Genomic DNA, 22,298 nt, shown 5'->3' on the forward strand with positions numbered 1-22,298 from the left:
CCAAGTGCTCGGGCTGTTATTAGAGTGGGTCGGCCGGCAGCTGCTGCCGGTCTAATTGGTCCGTAGTCTGCGCGATTTCCGGCGGCGCCGAAACCAAAAAGCAAACAACAACAAATTTAAAGAACCAACTAACCCACTCACACACAAACCGAGCCAAGAAGTTCACAAGTTTTGTGTGAACTCCTGACACGGCCATGGAGCGGACGGCGCTTTGTTTGTCTGGCCAAGTGGCTACAGCTACAGCTACAGCTACAGCTACAGCTATAGCTAAAGAGCCAGAGCTCCGGCTCGAAGCACAAATGAAGTGGTTTCAAGTTTCAGCGCAGCTTCACAGACAGACGAGAGCCGCAAGGAGAACTGAGCCTCGAACAAAAGGGCTGGCGATCACGAGATGACCCTGATTCCGTTCGCCAGATAAGTGCAGCGCTGCCTGCAGCCTGAGAGGACCTCCGCATTTGCAGTCCTCTGTCATCTAGAGTTTCAATTTGGCGCCAGCGACCAGCTCTCCTCGTCTCTCGCTCAGCTCTCGTTCGGCACTCGTTCGCACAATCGGCTCCCAGCACTGCAGCCCCATCCAATTAATCACTAATTTGCAATTTGCAATTTCCCGATCTCTATTACAGCTGCTGCTGCACTAGGACACTCGCAAGGATTAGCGCTGTGGAGTGGCCCCAACTACAGCTAACCGCCTGCAATTACGCGACCCACTTAGGGCAAATGCCTTCAGACTTACATATCGATGTACTCTGAGGAAGAGCCTGAACGCTTTATTAACCAATTTGTAACGCATTTCTTAAAACTGCTTCAGAATGTGGATATTTTAAGAATACCAATATACTTTCCCTGATAGGCTTTTATAGAGTAGTTACCCTGGCTAGCATTGTGAGCCTACATCACAGATATACGAAACACTCCTATAGACTACCAATCGCTAATATGAAAGAACGTAGGCGATGTGCGTAACGGACTGCAAAGTACTGAACACCGTCAGCTCCAAAAATTGAAGAATCTAGATTTATCCGATTTAGCAAATCTTCAATCTTGACCAAATAAATAGTGAATATCAATAATTTAATTTTAAAATAAAAATAAAATAAAATAGAAGCCCTAAATATTCATGTAAAATGCAATATAGTCAAATCCGATAGGTAATAAAATCCTGCCACGTTCTTAGACGAGGTTATATACGAGTATGCATTCCAAAGGAACCACATTCATACGGAGAGACAGGCAGACGGACGGGAATTAGTCAACACCAATATTCCGCAATATTCTTAGTCAATCTGCCTGCAATAGATGCCTTAAATATTTATGTGCCATCTTCAACGTTCAGTGTATTGAATTAGTCATCTCAAATAGTTCCCATGAAGCCAATAGGTCATATTTCTATTTATGATATAAAATCAATCAATTCGAGTGCATCAAAGCTTCGGTCATCCGCTAATAAATTTGTTCGCCTGCAATTTATGTTGTCCTTTTTTTATTCAATGAGCGAACTTTTTCTTATCAGCGATCATTTGTCAAACCGTTGCGAGAAGCTGGCTGCAAAACGTTCCGCAAAACGAGAATCGAGCGTAAAAAGCGAAAAAAAATGCAAAAGCCTCGCAAAGTTAGCCGACGGAGGGAAATGGGGCACAGGTAGGGGCAATTGCAACAATTTGTTGGCTTCAATGCCGCGCCGGTTGACAAAAATCAACGCCACCGCCATCTGCACGCTTATAAATAAGAAATCCAATAAGAAGTCCACGCTGAACTGAAACCGAATCCTGAGCCTTTTAGTTTTTTTTTTTTTTTGTTCTCCTCATTCGCAGTTCGCAATCGCAGAGCTAAACCGGCCAACTGAAACTCGTTGTAGGTTCGGTCAGTGCGTACATATGTGTGTGTGTGTGTGTGTAAGTATTAAGCGAAGCAGCAAGAATAAGAACACGAAGCTCGCAAGCCCAATTCTTTTTTTGTGAATGTGCCAGACGATCTGCCAGAGAAGACCCTGTGAGTATGTGTATGAGTGAGTGTGTGCGTGAGTGCGTTTCTATGCTGTGTGTATGCGTGTGATTAATGGTAATTGCTTTTATGGTCTTCTGTGTGTGTGTGCTTGTGTGTGTGCTGTGCTTGCCACGCTTTCTGCCAGCAATTTGTTGTTGTAATTTCGCTTTTAGTCGCAACAGCTGCCGCCAAGCCAGAGCCTTGGTCAGAGCCACCCAACCACTCCACATACATAGATATGCGCCAAGCACACACATACACACATACTAACACGAATTGCCACGTATAACATGGAAAATCAGTTTGAAATGAGCAAAGTTATAATGCTAATCTATTTAAAATTGATTTTACTTTTTACACTTCACGTGATTAATGCCCAGCTCTATCGACTGCTGGAGCTGCTTCACAGCCGATTTGAGGGCCTCCTTTTCGGACTTGTCGAGGCAGGGCAGTCCGTGGTTCTTGGCGATGCCGTTCTTGTTGAAGCTGAGAGGCGTTGCGAAGAAGCAGGCGTCGGTCACGTTCGACTCAACGTAGGCGCACTCCAAGGGCGTTTTCTCACCCTTGAGGCCCTTGAGCAAAACGTCGACGAAGCGATGCGCGGCGAAGGCCATGGACAGGGTGGCGGATCCTTTGCCTTCCTTGGCCTTGATGATCTCCTCGCCACCGTTCTGGATGCGCTTGATCATCGATTCAATGCACTCCTGGCTGGCGTTCAAAGGAGGCTGGCACTGCGACATAATGGGTAAAATCGTTGTACCGGCATGTCCACCAATGACTGGTATCTTCACCTTGGTGGGGCTGATCTTCAGATAGTCGCCGATGAATCTCTCGGCGCGCACGCAATCCAGTGTGGTGACACCGAACAATCGCTTCGGATCGTAGACCTTATGCTGTCTGAGAACTTCGGCGGCCATCGGGACTATTGCATTGACGGGGTTCGTGACGATCACGACCATGGCTCCGGGTGACTTTTTGGCAATCGCAGTCACCGTAGCCATGACAATGTTTCCATTCACCTCGAATAGCTGTTCGCGGGTCATGCCTGGCTTGCGGGCCAGGCCGGCCGTAATCACTACCACGTCGCAGCACTCCACAGCCTTCTCGATCTCCTCGGGTCCCTGCATGCCCCGCACAGAGGCCGGCGCGGACACGTGTGACAGGTCGGCGGCCACACCTTTCACGCCCTGGACGTCGTGCAGCCTGAGGTCCTTGATCCGGTGGTCTTTCATCATTAGCAGCGACAGCGGCTGGCCAATGCCGCCGGAGGCACCAATAACGGCCACCCTAAAGTTGCGCTGCTGTAAGAGTCAGCCTATATTGAATTCATATCGGGTACTGCAGCTGATCTTACCAATTGGAGATGGCATCTTATCGGGCTGCGGTGAGAGCACAAATAATTTTTTGCCAAGAATAGGCACTTGGTTCTACCACCAAACATATTCACCAGCTAAACTAGTAGCAATTTTATGAAGAACAAACCGGTACTGGGGAAAATACGTTACACTATAAAAGTTCAGAGAGTAGAAAAGTATTTTAGACAGATCTATGAAAATGTACTCGAGCTGTTGATGTATGAAACAAAAATACTTGATTGTCGATTTCTGTAGTACACAGTAAGCATTTCCTGACAGATACCAATGAATAAGCATAAAGTGTCATCATCAATAAATTTGATTTTAGTAAAAAAATACAACATGATGTCCTATGGTACTCTAAGGAGAAATATTTATCATTCAAGAGGATTAGCCACAGAGTAATGCTAAATGTGGTCAACAAAAATTAAAAAAAAAAAAAAAATAAAATTAGCTAACTCCCAAATTACGGAGCGTAGCATAAGCAGCTGCAGTTGCTGTAGAACATTTAGGAACATATGTAGATGCCCCCTTCAAAAGAAACCTTTCCCACTTCTAAACAGAACACAATCTTGAGTACCGTGCCATTATAAATAAAATAGTTTCACATTTATGAATTAAATATTTCGCTTTATTCACACACAATATAAAAAACTGCATTACTGTAATTAGCTTCATTTTGTTTTGTTTAAAAAATTACATTAAAAAAAAAAAATGTATTATGCAACTTGAGTATTGCCTGCCTTAAGAGCTACGGAACTGTGTAATTTCGAACTAACAAAACATGAAATAAAGGAGAGCACTTAGACTTAATAAATATACTTGATGTTTCACTAACATTTTATTGATTTTTTAAAATAATGTATCTCTAAAGGCAGGCAACAATCAAGACTAATAAAATAATAATAATCGGCAGTTCGTCATGCAACTGCTCGGATCCTGTTTTAAGTATTTTACGCATATTCAAATAATCAGTCGCTCTCTTCCAAAGAGAGCGACCGGTTGTTGACATAGCCCGGCGACACTGGCATCGGACTGGTATCCTGGCTAACCTCGCGATACTTGCTGAAAATGCCGCGCATTTTGTTTAGAGGCGTTTGGAATGACTGTGATACGGAGGCCACAGTAAGTTTCTGATGCACGGTAGCCATAGCAAGGGAGGCAAACGACGGTAATGGCGATGAGGTCTGTTTTGGCGATGAGGTAGCCAATTGCCACGACTTGTCTGGCACTCGCTGCGATCGTGCCGACTTCGGAGGAGTCGTCGGTGTTCCGGCAGTCTGTCGACGCAAGGCCGCTGCGTTTATCTTGGGCGTGGCGAACGCGAACAGACGTTTCGGCTGAACCACCGGATCGCTGTCATTCAGAATACTGCTGGATTTACAATTGGCTGAGCTGCTCATCGAATTGGGCGGGGTGCCGATTAAATGCGATGGCTTATGCAACTTTTGCACATTCTTCGGGGAGGGGAAGCTGCAAACGGACAGGGCAATGGATTAGTTGTGCTTTCAGTCGACTCTAGTTGCTACTCACAGATCCATCTCGGCAGAAGAGAAGTTTTCCATGGCTGTTTGCCAGGCATGAACGAATGGCAGCGTCTCCTTATCGATGTCCACGTGGAAAATAGCGTTGAGCACATCTAAATCTCGCTTGGTTGGCTCCTTGCTGCAATGGATTGAACAGCTCATTTAGCATCTCAATATTTCAAATGTCAGGTTTAAAATTTACCCAAAGATGAAAAGCTCGTAGGGAGGATCCACATCAGACGACAATATGGGCGATCGGCTTTCGGGTGGCGTCAGAAATACCTCCTCATCATCGCTGCTGTCCTCACCACCACCACATTCGAACTGAGGATTAGTGAAGGCCGTTAGAATAAACACCTGTTCAGATATATTCAGATGTATCAAGCACTTACAAAGAAGGAATCATCGTTGGCATCGTCGTCGTCATCATCATTATCATCATCATTATCGTTGCTGCGCCAGGAGTTCACATCGGGAGTGGCCACAACGGCATCCGCATTGGGCGCGGCAGCGCTCTGAAGAGCGACTGCGGCCGAGGCCAGCATTGTGGTGGCATTGGCAAAGTCCTGCGCTTGGGCCCGCAACGATTCGGTACGCTTTCGCCTGCTCGTCTTCCGGCTGAGATTCGCATCCCACAGACAGTTGCAGCACTGCTCCAGCTCCCAGGCGGCAGAGCACAGCTCCTCGGTCTTCAGTGCGTCCGGCAGCTTGACAGTCGGGGCCTGCTCCAGCACAAGCAGCATGCTGTCGCAGACGCAGTGTAAGTGCTCGCGTCGCTCGCCATTCAGCTGCAGCATCTTGCGCAGCATCTGCGTCAACTGGTTGCGCAGCTGGGGGCTGACTTCCTGTGAGTTGGCTATGTAGCTGGCTACGAGGTGAGCGATGCGCGAGTGCACCTTGCCAAAGTCAACGCTTATGAAGCGTGCGTCGTCCTTGAAGCTCACGATGAGGGATTTCAGTCTTTTGAGCTCGGAGAGCAGTGTGTCATTGATGGACACCATGTTTCCAATGTTATTGATGAGCGTCTTGGTGATTCGTTTCGCGAACACCTGCAGCGACTTCTCCACACAGGTGTACGGCGTCATTACTTGCGTAATGGAGACACAAGGGGATTCAGAATTGTTGGATTTCGGTCGGTCAGCCACTAAGCCTAAATACTGACGAATTTCAGAAAAGTTCCACGCCTGGTGTGATTTCTCCGCCAGCATGGAGGCTTGCGCCAGCTCGTGCTTGGCAGACAGATAGCTCTCTAGACGGCGAAGACCATCCGCGGAGGCCATGTCGACAAACGCATCGAGAAAGTCCCAATACTCGCGCCACTCCAGCTGCTCTTGGCGCGCCAGCTGTCGACCGACCACCTCAAGGCCTTTCTCAATGTCCGAGTTCTTGATGTGACGCTCGCGGAAACTGTCGTTCAATGTGGACACGGACATGTTCAGACTCAGCTCGGCTACGTCCAGTGATGAATCCATAATAATCGGAGACGCGGAGTTGTCGCGATACTTTAAAAACAAGTCCGGTTTCATTTGACGTATGGGCGTTGAGGGCATGCCGCATCTGTTATACGTGCAATTATTGTTGTGCTCAATGGGGTCCACATCGGTGTTGGGCAGTTGGCCCTCCTCTTGTTGGGCCTTGTGATTTCCGTTGGCTTCGTTGAGCGATGCATTTAACGCCGCGGCTCGTGGGCTGAACAACGCGCGCCGCCTCGACACAATGCCAGAGCTTTCGTTGAGAAATGCCTTGGTCGGCGACTTCATGGGCGAGATGTAGCTTGAGTTGGCCAACGGCGAGGCCACATTGCTGCCAACACGCGGCGGCGTCTTCCAGCGGCGAAAGAAGTTCATGGCCTGCTCACGCGGCATAGGCCCAGCCAAGGCGCTAATTTTAAGGTCCACATTCAGGCGGTCCGACTCGTCGGTCTTGTGCTGCAAAATCTATGAATTTGGAGAATTTATATTTGATTAGAGTTGCAAGTGACTCGGCAACAACAACAACACTAACCGGCGGATCATTGGGCGTAAAGGGATGTCCAACTTGCGGTGGCAGTTGGTTGCCTACAGCGCGTAGAACGGGCACATAGTGTGGCTCCGACAGGAGGAGCTCCAGCTTCTTGATCACCACTAAGCTGGCGTTGGGTGCCCGTTGGCAGATAATCTGATTGGAGGAAAGCCGTTAAGCAAGTATACAAGAGCATACTCCAATGGGTTACTTACGTCCTTGGGGTGCATACCTTCCGTGTTCTTCAGCGACTTGCACTGCGGATACGAGGTGAGCACTTCAACAACGGCAATGTGCCCGTTCTTGGCGGCGAAGTGCAGCGGCGTCTCGCCACGCCCCTTGTCGGGCATGTTGAGATAGTAATCGAGCAGATTCACATTTAGAGCGGCGCACATTTCGCTGCTGCTCTTCTTGCCCGCATACAACTGTGTAAACTCGCGATCCGAGACTATCTTCAGAATGAGCTCAGCGACGCGTGCCTGATTGACTTGGGCACAGATGTGCATGGCGTTGTAGCGATAGCCCTCCTTCAAGCTAGTCGGCGTGTCCCCGCTGCTGATCAAATAGCGGGGGTTGTCCCAAACTGTACGCTTGACCCGCTCATAATTGCCAGCCTCGATTTGCTTGCGGAACTCAACTAGCTCTTGCTTGGTGGGCGCCCGGAACGGCGGACGCTCGCCATTTAGCGGAGTGCTGCTGTTGCTGCCAATGCAATTGGCGTTGTTGCTGCTGCTGCTGCTGCTGCTGCTGTTGTTGTTGCTGTTGCTGCTGTTCGGCAAGGATAATAGCATGTTCGACATGCCCAACGGGAGTCCGGAGCAGGGGGACGCACTCGTGCTGTTGGTGGGTGACGAAGAAAACGGACTCTCTGCGCTGCCAGAATTCGATTTGTAGCTCAACGTTGTAGGCAATTGCACCGGCTCTGCAAAAGCAATTTGAGAAAAAATATTTATATATATATATATATATGTATATTTATTTGTTATTTCTGTTTGTTGTTATTCTACGTATGAGTAAATAGATTCTGCTCCGACATATACTTACTGCTGGCAGGTTTCGCCTTGCCGTAGCGCTTCAGCGACTGGATGCTCTCGAAGCCGAATTGTACGTAGCTCTCTGCCTGTTCACGGTTGGGAAATTCGCGCAGACGCGCCTCCTTGTAGTGGCGCAAGACGTCCAGCGCCTTGGACTTCTCCTTGAATATCAGCCAAAGCGGCGAGTCGGCTGGAAAGGATTCAGGGTATTCAGCAAGTTATTTCAACAGTTCAACAGTTTGGCAGCCAAACGAGTGAGCGACTGATCGAGCGAATGAAACAAAAACAAATCTGTCAGCGGTTGTCACTCGCTGGCTGTCTGGTCACGCCATCTGTGCGGATAGGGCGATGCCAGACAGAGCAAGAAATGCGCTGAGCAAAACAAACACCATGCTAAACGGCGAGAGTCGCCGAGGTCGCGTGGGGACACCGGGAAACAGCAAGCGAACAGCGGACAGCGGAAAGCGGGCAACGGACGCTTTTGACGCGGAACAAAACCGTTCGACCGACCGACCGACCACAAAGGGAAATAACAGAAAACAATCCGTGGGCGACGAAGACGTCGCGAGAATGTGCGTATGACGCAGTTATTGGCACGCAATTTTTCTCTATTATTGCTCTTGTTTATGTTTGGGAAAGACTCTCTGAACTCAGTGAGCTGCTGGGCGAACGAGGCTGGCGATTGGATTGAGGAGCGACGAACATGCCACCTCGACCAGGCGAGCCAGGTCGATTTAAATATGGAAACATCGTCGTGCAATCTTTCTGTTGGCCGTCTCAGCAGCTCATACTTATTTAAAATAGAAACTTAAATAAATACAGAAGTGTACTTATGATACATATGTATGTATAGACATAGATTGGTGTATATATTGCATTTGATGCGCTGGGATGAGGGGCGTCCATATGAACGGTATATGGAAAGGAGAGCTCTGCTCCTCACCCACTTTGTATATTTGTATTAACAAAGCAAAGACTCGTAAATATTTACTCCGGCCATCCAGCAATTATTTGTTTATAATAATAACAATCAAATAAGAGCGTTTCATGTGTGGCAAATCGAAATAAGCAAACCCTTTTGCTGGGGAGAATAATAATAACAGAATAAATACTCTTGCAATTGGTTTCAGTGACAGTCTTAACTCAGAGGGAATCGAAGCAGAGACGGAAGTGGGATTTGAATAGAGCATTGGGTTCTACCTGACAATATTCTAATATTATTCACATGGCAGTTCTTGGCAGATAAAATATAGTTTCCCTAAGGTTGCCTAATACTTGCTTATTTTGAACTAATTAATCGATGACATTGACTGAAGTGGAATATCTGCAGCTCCACAGAACTCAGCCACACGCTTTCCGATATAAACTTGCAGCTTGTCCGTGCTCGCAAATAAACAAAGCTCATTTTAATTAGATTACGTTGTGTCAGAGGTGCAGCAAACCGATTCAATTCACGGCCATAATCGTACGTTGCCCATATTTGTTTACGACTTGTGCATCGATGACGCTGCTAATCCCACACCCACTTTCGTGTATCCAGCGGAGCTGTGTAATTGATGAGATGATGCAGCCGGTAGGCAGCAGCACATCAAAGCCCAACACGAAATTCAATTGATTTTATATTTTCATTCGCATATCTGGCCCAAACGAATTTAAGAATTTATTCGTGCTGCCTTTTTTCCCCATCAGGGAGCTATAAAAATAGAGCTCTGATTCAAGAAAAACAACAATAGTTATGTATGGGATTTAAGAAACACAAAGTGAATTTCGTAGCTTCACGAAATGCAACAAGTACACGGATTAATTTGATGATTTCCCGAACAACTTGCCAAGCCAAACAAACTGAAGTGCGCTCAAATATAGAGCTGTTAGATTCAAATTGCAATAAATATTGCAAATATGTTTGTTTATTAACAAAAAATAAGTCATTTTTAACAGGAACTCAAAGCTGATGCGCATTATGTTGAAGTTAGTTAGCTCTATATACCGTGAGTATTCTCACCTGAGTGCGCTTAACTTTGTTTGACAACGTTATAAATACCATCTGCAAGCATATCGAAAATGCTAACTGCGATGCGCAACAAATGACGCCGTCGCTTCCTTAAAACGCGCGCTTTGATTACGTTACGGCACGAAACAACAAGCTCCAATACAAACAAACAAGTGCGTATGTGCGTATGTGCGTGCTTGTTTATGTGTTCATGGTCGCTTATACGTATATAGGTATTCATGTTGATTTGTCTGTATGTATGTACGCTCATATTTAGATTTGTATGGATGTATGGACGTACACATGCACTTATTCACACAAATATGGCGACACGCCTAGGCTGCAGCAACAGAACTTACGTGGATATTCAGGATCCTCATATGCTGACGATTCTTCTGCCCCACTAGCCGGACATTCTGGGGAAATCTTGATGTTGTCCGCGGCTATGGAGCCCGCACATTGGGTTAAATTGCCCTCAAAGCCCGCCTTGGATGGCGGTATATAGACGCCAAAGTAAGCCATGGATGCCAATGCTTGCCACTGGTGCCAGGGATGCTAGTCGAATCCAACATGAAAGCACAACAAGAAGTTTTATATGAAATGCACAGCATTGCAAATATTTGTAGATGAGAGCAAGATTCTGGGAGTCGCAAACAAAATGACGTCGAACGCGCGACCACTCACAACGCCAATGGAGTTTCAGTTTCTGCGTCGTTGTCTTACCTTTATAAAACACTACAGGATTATTCAGACACAACTTCACATTTAATTTTAATGTATTGTATTATTTTATCCACCATACACACGAAATTCGCATATAATTGCAACAAATGGATGTGTTTATGCTTGAGTTCGAAATGCAATGCAGTGTCGTGTGGGGATGGCAGAATGTATCGATATGAGAATATCATTCCGGTGGCAAGCACGATTGTCGATTGAGACTCGTCATCTATTCGATATATTGTACGTTTTGCGATAGCTATCGTGAAACTATCGAAATGAGGGACGACGTCAGCTATCGATATCTGCGGCACTTGTTATCGGCGCACATTTGAATTAATACATATAGTCAGCAAAAACAAAATTTCTAAATAACACAAACTATATATGTAGCCAGAATAAACTTGGCCTCTGCCTTTAATAATTCAGAATGCCAATCGATTAACGCGTTCCACAAGCGATTTATTTAATATTTATATTTATTATGTACCAGAGATATACTTTTTTCTATATCAAAGCCGTTTTAGAAAACATTCAATAGTAGGCGTACCAAAATATTTTGGTTAAAAGTAGCCCAGTAACCAACAAGCCATTGGTAACAGTTAATTAGAAAGGATCGTTTATATAACTACCATTTCGTAAATTGAATAATGGACATATTAGTTAAAATCGTGTCTTTACAATTTCGACAAGCAAAATTGACAAAAAGTCTTGTGGCAGTAAACAGTTTATATTGTGTGTGAATTTTTTAGTGGTATGTTTAATTTATTTGTAATACAATAATTTCATATAAAGTTGCACTATATGCTAAACTGGAAGGAATGATTGCGTTTAATTGTTGGACAGACACAAATCGAAAATGTATAAATATTACAAACATACATATTAATCACGAAACTCGAAAGAACGAAATAAAGTTATTGGAAAAATACTCAACAATATTAAAATTAGAGTTGCATAAATATTAAAATATAAATATTAAGTTAAGTTCCTATAGTAAACGAGTATATACATACGTATGTATATAAGTAAAGAGAGAGAAAGTAGGTCGAACTTAACTGAAATAATTGAGAGTACAAATAAACCAGGAATGCTGTCATACGTACATACATACCGACACACATATTTTAATAAATATGTATGTGCACTTGGAGAGAATCCTTCAATATTCAATTTGCAGACAGACAGTATCAACAGTTAAAACTATGCAAATAACATTGCGCCCTTAAAGTATATATTATATAGACGTACTAAACATAATTTTGGTAGTTGGCTTAAAACTAGTCGCTCGCTTGGTTGCCTACAAGCCCTTTGAGCTGCACGAATGCCTATCAATTAGTAAATACATACATCTGGCCCCGCCTGGGGAGGGCCGCTGCTTAAATGCTACACTGCGCTCCGTGGCGCCTACTTAATGATTATGATGTGTGTTTGCTGTTTGTGAAGGTCAGGATAGGTCAGTATCTGGGCCACAATGGGAGTACTGAGCAGATGATGACGCGACGATGACGATGACGATGACGATGCCGATGGCGATGGCGATGAGGGGAGGCTTCCACAGCAGACACTCGAAATTAAAGCTTTGTATGTTTGACCGTGTCCGTCCAATAGTTCTGTATTGTCATCGCCTCCAGGGAGTTGAGGAACGAGTCATTGTCCAGGCTGTACATCTCATCCGAGTTATCCTAAACACAAAGCAAAGGAGAAACCCAGTTAGTCGGGCGTATAGTGCACGCTGCCCGCAGGCAATTGGCCAACGAATCCTTACACTTACACGCATCGTGCTATCATCGATGTACACGCTCGAGTCGGGCTCGCTAAGCGCCTGCGGCTTGTTGACGTAGCGCCGACGATATAGCACAATGCCAATGGTGCCCACCGTGCAGCAGATGCCAAAGACCGTGAAGCAAATGGCCGAGATGGCGCCAGCGTCCAGGAAATAGGTGCGCTGCAAGCAGAAACAAAGCAAGAGGAGACTGAACAAATGCTCACAGCGGAAGCTCTGGCGATGCTCACTTGTATGGCCAGCGCCTCGGAGGATATGTTGCCCTCGTCCGCGGCCTCGTAGCCCGAAATGCTGGGCGCCGCCGATGCGGAGCGGGCGAGAAGACTCTTCGTGTCGCTGGAGTAGTTGATGTAGCGGTTGATGTGCTTATACTCGGCGGAGAGGACCTTGGATTTGCGCGAACGATGCTCACTCTCGGCCCGGCGCAGCTCGTCCTCCTTGTTAGCGTTCTCCAGCGTGAACGACACTCGCTGCAGCTCATCGGACAGCCACTCGGTGTTGATTTTTGGCGTCGAGGGCGTGGCCGGCACGGCTTGGCCGGTGCTGTTCGTTGGCGGGCTGATTGTTGACGTCGTTGTTGCTGTTGTTGTTGCTGCAGCTGTTGATTTAGTTGTTGTTGCTGCTGCTGCTGCTGCTAATGTGGATGTTGCTGCAACTGTGGTGCTCACAGCGGCGGCACCACTGGCACTAGAGGCAGCTGCCATGCACGTGGCGTTGCAAGCGGAGCTGCTATTTGTACTGCACGAGACGAACGGTTAGACAAGGCGAATTGGAGCGTGAGTGGTGCGTGGGGCACTTACCTTGTGCTACGGCTGAAATTCGTATAGTTGCTCAGTGGCTCGACGGGCACAGCGGCAGCGCCTTTCGGCACCGACGCAAAGTCTGCCGAGCGCTTGAACTCGAACTGATTGTGGGAGAGCGTCAGCTTAACCGTTGCCTCCTCGACCTCCTTGTCCACATCGTCCATGCCTGCCTCGGTGTTGTCATCGTCCTCCACATCCACGTCAACATCCACATCAACATCGCCCCCAACATCGTCATCATCATCGATGGAGTCCGAGAAGGGCGCTTCAACATCGTCTACTCCCTCCGGCTGGCTCTCGACTATGGCGACGGCGGGCGTCGCCTTGGGCGCCGCTGTCGTCTTGATGGTCAAGTCCATGATATTGCGCTGTGTGACCGTGGCCCAGGTCTGGCTGGCCGTGGTCTGGTATAGCTTCGTTGTCTGTCGACGGCTGTCAGCATCATGGCTGGCTGCCTCGGTCCGCTCCAGCATGCGCTCCTCCTGCTGCGTCGTTGATTCTAGGCTAATCTCGTGACTGGGATATGTGTGCACATGTGTGATGCCATTGGGCAGCAGGACCACTGCAAGAGGGAAACGTTTCAGCACTATAAACTGGGCTAATCGGAGGAACTTACCACTCAAGCAGGTTACCCAGAACCAGTGCGACCACCAGTAGAAAGTCATGATGCGGCACGTGCTGTGGCCTCGGCCCGGCAATGCGGAGCTGCAAGATAAGAAAAGGAGGCAGTTCAACGTGAGCTCTAATGTTAACAAGCTCTCGATCGCATTTAAGAAAATCCAACAACTATCATTGCTCATCCGCCCTGTGAGTCAGCAGAAGCCGGAGAGGTGAGCGCGAGAGAGAGGGAGAGGGATGGGGTCGATGAAGTCATCGAGTCATTGAACAGTCGTGGAAGTGCTTTACATTGTGCTAAAAACAAAAACAAAAAAACAAAAAAGAAAACAAGTTTCTCTGTGCGCCCATGACCAGGCCCGATCAGACCCGACCAGGCATTGCCAATTTTGGTGTCGTCCTCCCCCCTCGGATGTGAGCGAAGGTCGACGACTCGCTCTCGGCCCGGCAGATGACACATAACCGAATGTGCTTATCCCGTTCTAAATACATCTCTTTATGTGTTTATGTGACGCCCACTCCGAGCTGTAAGCTGGCAAATTAAAGTCAGGTCATAAATAGCCGCCTCTTGTACTCCAAAATTAGCATGCCATCTTTGTGGGGCCAGACTCCAACAATAGCAACATCTTTTCATATGCACACACACATATATATATATATATATGTATATAAGTATTTATATATTCAATTCGTTACGCTCTTTAGTGTCGGTCAACTTTTTGCTTACTTGTTTGTATACCCTGTAACCAAATCTTGTTGACGCGGACAGCATTTTTATCAATTTCGTTTTCGGAATTTCATTTAAATATTTTCATTCATTTTGCGGAAATTCTTTGTAATTCAATTCTTGCAACTTTGTTGCTGAGGCATTCAGAAGAAAGGAAAAAGAAAGGAAAATGTTTTTTCTCATAATCTTAGTTTAGAATAATTCTTAAGATTTCTGTATTTGTTGGGTATTTTAATCATGCTGTCATTCTCGCTATTTCAATTTGTCGCTCAGACATCAGTCACTTCATGGTTTGGTTTTAGCCAAGACGCAACAATTGCTGAGTTCGATCACCTTCGAGCATTTGTGATACCCATTGATGTGCCGTACGCGGTATGCCACAGTCTGGATGACCCATTTCTGATGCTCCAATTCGATAGAGTGTGTGCTTGCCCCAAAAACCATGTACGCATTCCCAGTTGTGTGTATGTGTGTGCGCGTTTTCACTTTTTGGGTTAATGTCTACACAAACCAGGCCCGCTGCAAATTGCTCCAACTGCGCGCTGATAAGATAGTAGGTGCGTGTGTGTGGGTGCGCCGGTATCGACAGCCCATCAGCAATGTCAACTTTGACCCACATTGACCTCGTTGGGCTAGTTAGAGCCTTTGACGTCACAGGGTCACGAGCCAGGGGTCGTTCTTGACGTGTGGCCGCGACTGTGGGAGCGACTGAGGTGCCATATTACGCATACGCAGCGCGGAACATTAAACATGAAGCCGAATTATGGGCGACAGTTTATGCATAGCACGAGGCGTTAAAGGTCGGCCAGCCAAATTGTTGCTGCCATCATATTCTACAGCTCACAAATTGAATACAATGCCGTAAAGAATAATAACAAATACAAAAATGAAAAAAGCAAATAAAAACATAATAACAATTGTTGCCCAAACGGCGAAGTATGTGTATAAACAAACAAACCATAACAAAACAAAGACCGCACACCGTAACGAATGACACCAAACGAGCGGAGAGACAACAGAGACACAGCAAAGCAAGCAAACAGCAGGCAAGCAGGCAAGAGACGTGCTTGTTGGAGGAGCCACTGGCGTTAAGGTGATGCCGCACCAGAAGCGCAAAAGCGGAACGCGCATGAGCAACGCCCCTAGAAAAAGCAGCAGCTGGAGCAGCAATTTCAAGAAGGCCTTATGTAAATTGAATGCGTTTGTTTTCTTTTGTCTACAGCTTTGATCATCATCATCATCATCATCATCATCATATATTAGATTTTCATAGGTACACAAATAGTGGCTCCAAGTGTCGACTCTATGCGTCTGCCAAATTCTCGGGAAGTGCAAAAATTAATTATACTTTAATTTATATTTATAGTTGATTATTCACAATTTGTACATCATACATCACATGTACAGTTATACTCATGCAAACAGCAGTGCTGCACTCCGCCATACATAAATCAAGCGAGACTCTACTTTTCCCGGTGGAAAGATGAAAAGATGCCCACTTTTTGCTCCGAGTTGGGTGCAAAGAAAAGAACTACGAAAAAATCCCGTTACTTTCGGTCAGAGTTCATCTGTTTCTGATGATTTTAGCGAAATACACCGAAAATCCGCCCTTCACAAAAATAGTCATGCTAGGCGCGATAAATAGTAAGTTACGATGCGTTCGCGATGGTCTATACATTAATATAGAAATAAGTATTTATGCACATACATACATACATATTCAATGTACATATTCAATATGATATTTATGGTCTAATAAATTATATTCCTATCAGCATTATTGTATCAATATTGTTCCGATTGCCGTGTAACGCCACAATATATGTGTATACATACATATATGTGTGTACATATATATAAACATATATACTTACAATGCTAACGTGGTTGGTGTGTAAAGATAAAATCAATTTCATGCACCTTTGCTCACCTTTTTCAGGTCAACACAATTATCGGATATACTAGATTTCAAGTTTAATTACTGTCGTTTATTAGAATGCTATTAGCGCACTTTAATGAAAGCTTTTATCGAGAGAGTGAGATAAATATGAATAAAATATACTGAGCTGAACGTATGCATAATATATTTTGCATGCTTGTCAACAAGTTTGGTATAAATTGTGTTTGCTAAATTGAATAGAAAGGATAATTGATATTAGAATATGTTGAAATAGGCGAGAGGAATATCTCTTGTGCATTGCATTTGCATGCATAGAAAGATTCTTATCTGCTCAAGCTATAACTATATACCCAACGCTGCAGAGTGCAGCAGGCACCGCTCTCGTTCATCTGGTCCTTCACGTCGCTCTGAGTATCCCCCCAGCAAAGGTAAAATACTTAGGGAAAGAGTGAACTCGACAGTTTTTAGACTAGCATAGATCGCTATACTTAGCGATTAAATTCAAGTTAATATAGGGATTCAGTTGATACATATTATGCAGTTACATAACATGTAAATGGCTCTTGGCGCATTTCGTTCTGCAATAACTATGAAATCAGGTTTTGAATAGGTCCACAGCAAAGGTAGCCAATTATTGCATCTAATTGCAAACAACGGGCACTTCAAATGGACTCAAGGCCGAGCGGGCAGGTCAGTTGAAGCGGCTAAGACCAGTGGAAGCCATTGCAAAATCTCATTTAGGGCTCTTTGGGCCCTTGGGGCGGGATGACAAAGCAAGAAAGCAAAAGCAAAAGCAAAACAGCAAAGGCAAAGGCAAAAGCAAAAGCAAAAGCGAATCAGATGCACTTTCATATGCGAAAGTAAACTACAAACAAAAACTGGCACAAGTGCAGCTCAGAAACTGTCTTGGTGTCTGCATGTGTGTGTGTGTGTGTGTGTGTGTGTCGGTAACTGCAATTAAGAGAGAGAAAAAACAAGTGCAACCTTCAAGAAACAACAATGCAAATTGAAAAGCCGTCTGGCCAAATGGCAACAATTAAATGCGGCTTGGTATACATATTATGCAAATGCCAAAATCAGACATAGTACAAGGGGCGTGGCACACACACACACATATATATATATATATACAGGCGTACACCTGCACTGTGGCACAGCAATAATGCGGCTAGCAATGTCGTGCCTCAGGCCAACAACAAACAACAATGGGAAAGTTCACGCTTACTTTCTAATGTCAGCAGCGGCGCACGCGATGTCACTGGAAGAAAAGTATCTCAGAGGGTGCGGGTGGGGGCACGGGTGTGGGAGGAAGGCTTCCCTTAGCAGCATAGTTTGCCAGCTTGCGGGTTGCTTAAGTATTTACTGAGTTATGTATGCGAGTATTTATTGGCTTAGAGCTTGGACGCAGCTCAAGTGCAGCAAGAACAACTGAGAACGCCTGATGGCAGACTCTGAGCTCTGCGCACTACAAGTTCCTTAACAACCCGAAGCTAAGGCGCAAATTGAGAAAACTTGAACATGCTTGGGGCAATGCATTCCTCTCGCATCGACCAGCTTCAGTTGCCTTCCCTTTGAATTGGGCTGACAGAGTTCTGGAAATTCCGTTCGAATTGTTGGTTGTGCAACTGCCTTAAATTCCTCGTCAACACTGTAAACTTCTCCTATAGAATGAATCTTTCTACAAAGTTGAAGTCACGTATTATTAAAGAACCTTTGCAATCGGATCATGCGAGCATTACTGGTAAAGTCTGGCCCTCTCTCCAATTTCAATAGCGATAGGACAACCAAACAAACGGACGAACGGGACACGTACTTGAGTAAATGGACGCAGCTCGTCATCCTGATCCAGTATACAGATACAGTAGAATCCCGCTATAACGACTCCTCTTATAGCGCCCGTACGGTTATTGCGACGAAAATTCTAGCCCCCAGAGAAACTAATATGGTTATAGCGTCTTCAGGGTATAACGACGGTCCCATTATGTGGTCTGTCACCCCTCCTTCTGCCTTTTATACACAGACTTTCACAAAGCCCTTATACCCTGTCTGCCATTTCGTATGGGTCTAGGCTAAAACAAAGACACAAAAAATAAAATGCATCGTAGTAGGCTGGGGTTTTCGGTTTTGGTTGGGATAGGGGCCTTTTTTGGAAATGTATGTATATTCAAGCACAACAGACACAAGTAAACACGTGTAGCTGACATTTTACAAAATCTACTTTTTTATTGGCATTCGTGGTACTCTCAATAGTTGGAAAACGAATCGATTTTTCGATGGAACTTGTTGAGATCGCCAAGTCGTCGGGCGGCAGCTCGAGTGCCAGCAGCAGCAAGAAGGAACATGATGCGGCCTTTCGCAAGTTGCGCCAGCTGATCTGCAAGCTACCGATGTCCGATCAGGTGGTGCTCTACCGCGACCACCAGGAGGTGCAGCATGTCTGCGACAGCGTCTGGCGCAGCGCACACAAGCGCTTGGACTTCCGACAGCTGGAGCAGGAGCTGACCGGCGAGCCGTTGAGCTACTTCCTCAACAAAATGATGGATCACTTTCGATATGTGTACTTCACAGCCGATCGCCTTCAGGACAATCTTAACGTGTTGGAGCGAGCCGGTGTCAAGTCGCTGAACAGTGTGCAGCACTGCGAGCTGCTGCTCAGCCATGATGCGGTGCCCAAGGCAAAGACCAGGCGACCACGAGAAGCGGGTGCCGGCGATGCCGGTCTCGGGCGTGTCGTCGGCATTGCTGCGGTCCTCGGCGGCTCGATGATGCCACAATGGCCACTGCATGCCTTGCCCAAAATGCTGCGCAACCTGCGCCGCCTCAAGGTGTACTGCGAGGTGCAGGTGCATTTCATAGAGCAGTTCACGCAGCTGGAGCTGCTGGTACTCCATGGCGATGTGGCCCAGTCGGCCCTCACGGGCATTTTAGAGCGCTGCAAGCAGCTGAAGCGGCTGTTCATAAAGTGCAAGAATCCACCACCCTCTCTGCAGGGCATCACCTCCTGCCACCGCCTGCAGGACATCTCGCTGCCCATGCTGCTGTTCCTAGAATCACGCGAGCAGGTCTTGGCACTGCCCACACTGCACTTGCTGGAGCTGACCTATGCCGGGCAGAAGGCCGAGATGGCCATTGAGTGCTTGCGGCACGTGATGGACGCCAAGGCCGACACCGTTGAGATTGTCCAAATGAACTGTGCGACCTTCGAGGGAACGTACTGGCTGCGGGATACGGGCCTGGGCAGCTGCACCCACCTGCAGGGACTCGTGCTGAACAATTGCCGTTTCTACGATCGCGAGATCCTGGAGTTGAACATGCCACGAGTGGAGAACTATTTGGTGTTGAGTGGCTGTCCAGACCTCAAGGAGTACCAGCTGCTCGATGTGATCAAGAAGTGTCCGAAACTCTCGGAGCTCTACCTAATCGACTGTCCACTGCTCACCGGCAAGGTGCTGAACGGCATCTACCGCATACGCAGCAGCGAGAAACTTGACTATCCGATTAGCATTATCCTCAGCCGCTGCGACTCTATAAGCCAAGACTATCAGGATTCGGTGGGTAGAGAAGAGAAACGATGCATATCGCGTTATATGCATATACATTTATGTGTGTCTAATCTTCACCTGTATATCCTAACCCATTTCTCGATCTCAGTACGCAGACTATTGGTACTTCAAGCTGCAAGTGCTGAAGCTGGATCGCCTGCTTGAGGAGAATCGACCAATCGAAGATATGCAGATATTCTTTTACAAGAGCCCGGGCACTGCATGAATGACAACACAAATATCCTTAATGGGACCCCAATTCTAGTTGAAGTGATCCCCAAAAATATTCTAAAGCCTACGAAAAAAAATTATTGGAGAAAGTTGATCTGAACAGTTCATTCGTCTGGATTATTACTGTTAACGGTTGCTAATGACAGTTAGTCTTTGAAGTGTACTGATTTTCTGTTCACGTAAAGTACTTTAAAGTAAAGTATACCAAAAAAATACAACTTACATATGGTTTGTCGTACTCTATTAGCCGACTCGCGGCCAGAACCAGCCCAACCCAACATAGATTCCACTTCAATGTCAAGTAATTGTGTTTTTCTGTTTTTGTTATATTTACACTATTTACATATATCTCTTACTTCGCGTGTTTCCCCAGCAAGACAAACGATAACAATAACAATTAACTCATTTTATTTCATACGCTTCTGCCACTTGGTTTTTGCATTTCCCAGACAGATCTCTACATTTGTGGCTAGGCGGCAGGTCTGGGTGGGTGTACTGCTCTTGTGGGTATGTGACTTGACATTTCACTTAAATAACAAACAACTCCCTTTTACTGCAAGCAAATCGAAAGTGTCGGGCCTCGGAACGCGGGCCTGAGAGCAAAGCGAAATTTATGTCGACGGATTTCACTTGGGCAAGACTAAAAGGGCCAGACCAACAAAAGGAACATCACCAGCTATGATGAACTGAATTAGCAATAGGGTTACGACTATCCAAAGGCCTTTTAGGGCTATAAAGCTGTTCGATTTTAGAGAAGCTCTTTAATGCAATTCCCGATCAAATGGAAGTTAGTTGAAGCTTTAACTTAACTTACTAAATATCTGTTATATTTTAGCTGTAAGTTCTTCTTCTCTTAAGTTTACTTTTTTCTAGTATTTTATTTTCTTGAATACTAGAAATGAGAAGAGTTATACAAACATCTAAGTATATACATATGTAGCCATATGATAATATGGTGTTGGGATAACACCAAAAATATTCTGACTTGCATATGAAATAACGGGTTTTAATGATCATTTCTTTTACTGAGGTATCACAATGTGAATCGGTAGCTATCTCATGTAGATCCAAATTATGATTTATGAGAGTGTTCAAGGGATAACAGTTAAGTTTTAGGAAAGTAAGAATGCTAAAAGTATTCCTATTAGAGTCAGTTAGGATTCTCACAATAAGTGACCCAAGGATTTCAGACAAATCAATCAGCTCGGATCTTCATTTCAAGAATATTTACATTTTAAGCACAGTTTTTCTTAAACTCTCTAAAACTAAAACTAACATTAATAATACTTATAATATCAATATACCAATAATAAGACATTTACAATTTTCTATTTACAATCTTTAGCTCTTATATACAAGTTAATATAGACCTATATTGATAGCTGTCATCCCATCCAAGAATATGCAAATATACATATATTTCATGGAAATAAAGTAGCTTCATCTCTTTGCTTTGGTCATAATAGAAGCAAAAACTAATTTCAACGGCTATAAAGAGCGACATTGTTGATGAGACGGGGCTTTGATATATTGAACTACCTCAGCGAAGTCTCCCATTTTTGGTCGATTCTATTTCTGTGGCAGCTATAAATACAGCAAGACGCCCGCTTCGGCTCAGCAGTTACCTGAATTTGGCAATGACATCGCTTGGGTTTTCTTTGTATTTGCTTTTGGCCAAGTATTCGCCGGCCGTGGAGACCAATCAAATTGTCTGTGCCGTTGGCCAAGGCATTGTATTCGCAGTATTTGGTAATATTAGAAAACGAAACTTTTGGTGCCGAACAAATGACACTGAGTTGTACTTCTTTGTACTTCTTTCACTTTTTTTGGCTTTGTGTTGGCATTTTCTTTGTTGACGAATTGCGAAAGTGAAATTGAATGGGAAGTGATGAAACGGACGCTTCAATTGAAGGAACCAAATGGTATTCAATAAAATATATAAGGAATTCCGTTAAGGTGTCTATTTCCTATCACTTTTGACAAAAATTAATTGAATAGAAAGCTCATGAAACTCTTCCAATACCCTTCAGAGGCTATTGAAAATGGGAATGCAAATGGGAATATTGGTTTAATAAAAATGTTACA

At 45.3% G+C, this 22,298-nt stretch overlaps 4 protein-coding genes across 13 annotated transcripts in view; 1 reads left to right on the top strand and 3 right to left on the bottom strand.

Annotated features, from left to right (window-relative positions):
• Window positions 1-2,281: 2,281 nt before the first annotated feature.
• Window positions 2,282-3,578, bottom strand: LOC108619350 (malate dehydrogenase, mitochondrial-like). Of its 2 annotated transcripts, none has more exons than XM_018015893.2 (2): window positions 3,338-3,578; window positions 2,282-3,284 (listed from the first exon to the last, which is right to left on the bottom strand). In XM_018015893.2, the coding sequence occupies exons 1-2, from the start codon at window positions 3,422-3,424 to the stop codon at window positions 2,331-2,333; spliced, it is 1,041 nt and encodes a 346-aa protein (XP_017871382.1). In that variant the 5' UTR covers window positions 3,425-3,578; the 3' UTR covers window positions 2,282-2,330. The 2 variants fall into 2 exon arrangements, with proteins under 2 accessions (XP_017871382.1, XP_017871383.1); XM_018015894.2 differs by having other exon boundaries at window positions 2,282-3,281; window positions 3,338-3,577.
• Window positions 3,579-3,947: 369 nt separating this feature from the next.
• Window positions 3,948-10,838, bottom strand: Ankle2 (ankyrin repeat and LEM domain-containing protein 2). The gene is made up of 9 exons (XM_018015875.2): window positions 10,613-10,838; window positions 10,249-10,444; window positions 7,910-8,089; window positions 7,081-7,787; window positions 6,869-7,021; window positions 5,257-6,801; window positions 5,067-5,188; window positions 4,872-5,003; window positions 3,948-4,811 (listed from the first exon to the last, which is right to left on the bottom strand). The coding sequence occupies exons 2-9, from the start codon at window positions 10,409-10,411 to the stop codon at window positions 4,310-4,312; spliced, it is 3,504 nt and encodes a 1,167-aa protein (XP_017871364.1). The 5' UTR covers window positions 10,412-10,444; window positions 10,613-10,838; the 3' UTR covers window positions 3,948-4,309.
• Window positions 10,839-11,318: 480 nt separating this feature from the next.
• LOC108619346 (uncharacterized) overlaps window positions 11,319-22,298 on the bottom strand; it is a 30,003-nt gene continuing 19,023 nt past the window's right edge. For 8 of the 9 annotated variants that reach the window (XM_089475767.1, XM_089475760.1, XM_089475764.1 and 5 more), the window contains 5 exons: window positions 13,815-13,903; window positions 13,196-13,760; window positions 12,626-13,133; window positions 12,378-12,557; window positions 11,319-12,294 (listed from right to left, as the gene is read on the bottom strand). In XM_089475767.1, coding sequence (XP_089331893.1) covers window positions 12,184-12,294; window positions 12,378-12,557; window positions 12,626-13,133; window positions 13,196-13,760; window positions 13,815-13,863 — 1,413 coding nt within the window. In that variant the 5' untranslated portion in view covers window positions 13,864-13,903 and the 3' untranslated portion in view covers window positions 11,319-12,183. The remainder of the gene's footprint in view (window positions 12,295-12,377; window positions 12,558-12,625; window positions 13,134-13,195; window positions 13,761-13,814; window positions 13,904-22,298) is intronic. The other variant, XM_089475768.1, reaches the window with a different exon arrangement.
• Window positions 18,578-20,435, top strand: LOC108619347 (uncharacterized). Its single transcript, XM_018015886.2, has 2 exons — window positions 18,578-19,991; window positions 20,092-20,435. The coding sequence occupies exons 1-2, from the start codon at window positions 18,714-18,716 to the stop codon at window positions 20,206-20,208; spliced, it is 1,395 nt and encodes a 464-aa protein (XP_017871375.1). The 5' UTR covers window positions 18,578-18,713; the 3' UTR covers window positions 20,209-20,435.

This window comes from Drosophila arizonae, chromosome X (assembly GCF_054131065.1).
Source record: "Drosophila arizonae isolate 15081-1271.41 chromosome X, UAZ_ARI_1.0, whole genome shotgun sequence".
Taxonomy (NCBI): domain Eukaryota; kingdom Metazoa; phylum Arthropoda; class Insecta; order Diptera; family Drosophilidae; genus Drosophila; species Drosophila arizonae.